The sequence below is a fragment of the Haplochromis burtoni genome, unplaced genomic scaffold (genome assembly GCF_018398535.1).
Source record: "Haplochromis burtoni strain Fernald_Lab_line unplaced genomic scaffold, NCSU_Asbu1 Contig_4326, whole genome shotgun sequence".
Lineage (NCBI taxonomy): Eukaryota > Metazoa > Chordata > Actinopteri > Cichliformes > Cichlidae > Haplochromis > Haplochromis burtoni.
In genome coordinates this window covers 1-4,129 of record NW_024586687.1, presented here as the reverse complement: position 1 = coordinate 4,129, position 4,129 = coordinate 1, and the positions used below count along the sequence as shown (strand labels likewise).

At 41.4% G+C, this 4,129-nt stretch overlaps 1 protein-coding gene across 1 annotated transcript; it reads left to right on the top strand.

The window, feature by feature from the left end:
- Window positions 1–160: 160 nt before the first annotated feature.
- On the top strand, window positions 161–4,123 carry LOC102308612 (alpha-1-syntrophin; the record flags this gene model as incomplete). The annotated part of the gene is made up of 6 exons (XM_005953429.3): window positions 161–619; window positions 900–1,089; window positions 1,200–1,330; window positions 1,727–1,923; window positions 3,131–3,318; window positions 3,695–4,123. Coding segments are annotated over 6 exons (1,258 nt in total), but the record flags the coding sequence as incomplete, so codon positions are not given.
- Window positions 4,124–4,129: the final 6 nt, after the last annotated feature.

The following is a 4,129-nucleotide window of genomic DNA, read 5'->3' as shown; positions in this document are numbered from 1 at the left end:
ATATTGGCACTAAGAATGCCACTGTTAGTAGCACAAACAGAGACGCCGTAACGGTCACTACTGATAATCCTTGTGCTGGAGCACCAGAATGACATGTGACACACGAGTGAGATATGAGTGTCAGATTACATCTTCTCTATGGCACCAGTGGCTGCTAAAGACATGCCAGAATCAACTACCTACAACAGAAATGCAACATAAACATCATAGGCTCTGTATGGGAGAACTTTTGTGACATAGAGCTCTTTGTACTGTGCGTTGATTTCTGCACCACTTTGAAACAGTTCTTAAGTGTTACAGCTTTCAACTCATCTCCAAACCTGGAGGCTTCATTTTTACATTTTTTCTCTCTTTCTCTTCTCTGTCCTCTTTTACTTCTTCTGCCTTTTCTCTTATCTCCCACACCCTCCCACTCTGCTTCAGTGAAGTACATCAAGGAGATGTCTGCCTTCTTTAAAAGCTCTGGGTCCCCTGGAGCAGGTCTCCCGTGGGATTCTCCCCCTTCCACACCTCAAAGGGGCACTGAGCTCTCCCCTGCTGAGGTGAAGGAGCCCCGGAGCATCCCGCTGAAGATGTGCCAGGTGTCACGAAAACAGTGCCCTCCAGACACAGAAAACAGGTATTACATGTTAAAGCTTCAGCGATTTATGTAATATTTCATACAGTTTATGCATTTGGATAAAAAAAAATCTGACACATGAAAATGATATGGCTTTGTAAAAGGGACTTCTTCGTGTGTCTTTTTCACATTCTCTTTGTTAAAATCTGAAACTTCCTCTTCACCCTTAAGCTTTAGTCACTTTGCCATGTCTTTTTAATTCCTCTAACAGCTTTTTTCCCCGCCTCTTTTATGCTTTTCTTCTGGCATCATTCTCTTTTTCTGTCATCTCATTTGCCAGGTATTTTGAGGTGATTTCATCCAACAAAAAGAACTCTGTGTTCCTGAGGGCAAAAGACCCTGCCATGGCCCAATCCTGGTACAATGCCATCCAGGCTGGTGCTGCCAGCCTTTTACCACGAGTGAAGGAGGAGATGAGGAGCATGCAGCCTGGCATGGAAGTCAAACATCTGGGCTGGATTACAGAGCAGGTAATGGGGGTGGGGGTGGGGGTGGGGGGAGCAATGGTTAAACTGATCTGCAGCCTAATAGAAAGTTTAAAATATTTCTGAAGTTTTGATAGAAATTTCAACGTGCGCAGGTATCTCAGGGTCCAGAGAAACCCGTACTGGCTGTGCTGACTGACAAGGACCTGCTCTTGTATCCCTCATGTCCTGAAAGCAAAGAGAGCCTCAACAATCCGACAAAGAGCCACCCGCTCATCACCACCAGGTTTCCACCCTTACAGCACACGCTACATAACATGACACTTGTGCTTTCGCTCTCTTTCTTATATCAACGCATTCACATAACGATGGAGTTTCAGAAGCCCCACCCTGTTCGGCTCAGGCCTTCCTCTGGCTTGATTTAGCCCAGAGAACACATGCTCACTCTTTCCATAGCTGGACTGTTGGACGTTTTGCCAAATAACATCATATTCATGTGGAAACAGAACCTATGAGTCATGGGTTTTTCCTCTGTTTTTTCTCTCCTCTGTAGCCCTGTAGCAGTTTGTCTGCAACATCATTTGCTCTTATGGCCACATTATTTTCTATAAGTCTTCATTATCATCTTTCTCATACACTTTTTTTCCCACTCTTTCACCTACCCCACACCCTCCTTTCTCAGACTGGTCCACTCTGGTCCAGGAAAAAGCTCTCCAGTCTTGGATTCTGAGCTGTCATTTGGCCTACGTTCAGGCACAAAGCAAGGCGTGGAGACGCATGTTTTTAGGGTGGATTCTGCTAAGGAGCTGTCGACCTGGACTCATCTGCTGGTGGAGGGTTGCCACAATGCTGCTGAGCTTACCAAGGAGGTCACCACGGGTACAGAGATAGAAAAGATTCTTCAGTTTACGAATAAATCTGAAATTCAGACGTATTAAGAGAAAAGCCCACTACATGTTAAATACCAAATGGTGATGTCAGTTCTATACTAGAGTACACATGAATTATGTAATTCAGTTAGCAGTGTCTGTATGCTGTAAGTTAGGGTAAGAGTTTTTTGGTTTTGGGTCCCCCCCCCATTACTATCAGAAACACTGGTTTGTAATCATTGTTAACCTGAACTAAACAATATTTTAAGAAGAATTTACCTGTAATGGCAGGTAACATTTCCGTATCCGAACCAATTTTCAGAAATAAATAAGGTTTTGTTAGAGGTAGAAGCTGAAGAGGAATAAAGATGGAGCCTTCTGAAAGTCAAAATACTATCCAACTAGCAGTACAACATGACTTTTTTTCATGGACTGATTCAGACATTTGAATCGTGTCTATAAATATACCTCAAATCTATTTCAACCAAACAATTCCTGCTTGGGCTTAAGACTTGGTTCTGTTCAACAGACACACAAACATTCCAGTTTAAAACAGAGGCTGGTCTCACAAAGCAGGATTAGTGCGATTTATTGTTCTTTACACAGTGATCTGCACGCTGTACCCCTTTGTAGAACGTCCCTAATCTTTGCACAATTCTTCTGGTTTCATTTTAATAAAAGATTTGGGTTTTTAGAAAACAAACTTTCATGCAATGGATTTTTATAAGGAGCTTGAGGGAAGACAAAGCATTTTGTCGTATGTATTGTAGTATATAAAGTCTTAGCTCTTTGCTTACATCTAGACTGAGTAAAACCCCCTACAGCTTTACAGCTGGATTTACTGCTCACAGTAGTCCTACTTTCTGAGACCAGTGCCATGCGGTGTAAAACCTTGCTGTGTAGTAAAGGTTTCACATTGCCCTCTGCTGGTGGAATAAAATGATGCAAAAACTTTCCAGAATAAACTAAAAATGGTTCTTTTAATTCCAATATGTGAAACTAATTCTAACTTTCTTTTACTAAACTAAAATTTGGAACAATTTTGTTTTCTTACAGCAAAAACTATTTAAACTGCATCTCTGTCTTTTCAGTGTCACATTTAGTAAAGTGCATTCTGTAGCTCTGTATCAATACTGAATGATACTACTAATGAAATCACAAATAAATCATTACTTGACCTTTACGCCACATAAGCACTGTTTTTTCTGCTTTGGCAGTCTGCAGTTGGAATGGGAAAGAGTGCATGCTGGGAGTTCACATCGATGACGGTTTCACACTGTTCACCGAAGAAATGGGTGTCAGGAAGAATATTCTCCTCCAGCAGCCTTTTGAGCGCCTCAGAATGTCCTCAGACGACGGCGTTCGGATGATGTTCCTTGATTTTGGAGGTCCCGAGGCTGAGATAGTAAGTTTTCCCCTGTTTTCTGTTCAATTTTGACTTGAAGTGAAATATGTGACATTTCAGGGCAATAATGCATCAGTAAAATCATTAGCACCATTACTCTGAGTGGTGAGTGCTCACTTGTTAGACAGATGGTGAACTTGACTAAATTTGATTTCTACCTAAGCTTGTGTGTTAGTCATCTCTTTGACATTTAAGAAAAAAACATTACATGCTCCCTCTCAGACATATTTCACTCTGTAAGTTATTCAGATAATTCCGATTCAGATGGGTTGACCTGCTTGTTATGCATTTATAGAAATGTTTAAAATAAGCAAAATGATATGGATTTCCTTCATTTAATCATGTTTCTTTTTTACATATCTGTATCTTCTTACAGCAACTGGACCTGCATTGTTGCCCTAAGACCTTAGTCTTCATAATCCACTCTTTCCTGTCTGCTAAGGTCAAGCGACTTGGTCTCTTGGCATGATAAAGGCCGGAACGTCACAATAGGAATATTCAATAAAATTTATGGCACAGCCTGGGAACTCTGAAACTCCAGACGATGGAAGGCTTGGGAATAATGCTGACAAGCCTTCCTAAGCCTCTAAAAATCATCTTTGGTCAGGCATCTCCTGATCCTTCTATGGAATGAACTGCAGCAATGCAACGATGGTTGTTTGTTGAACTTGTATTTGTAAGGTAAAACGTTGGTGCAAGTCAGTAGCCACTTAAGGGAGCTTGCATCTGTCAAATCTGTCACAGTATGTCATGACACTTTGTGATGACAAACTGTAGGAGTACGACTGCCTGTATCTTAATGTTTCTAAGC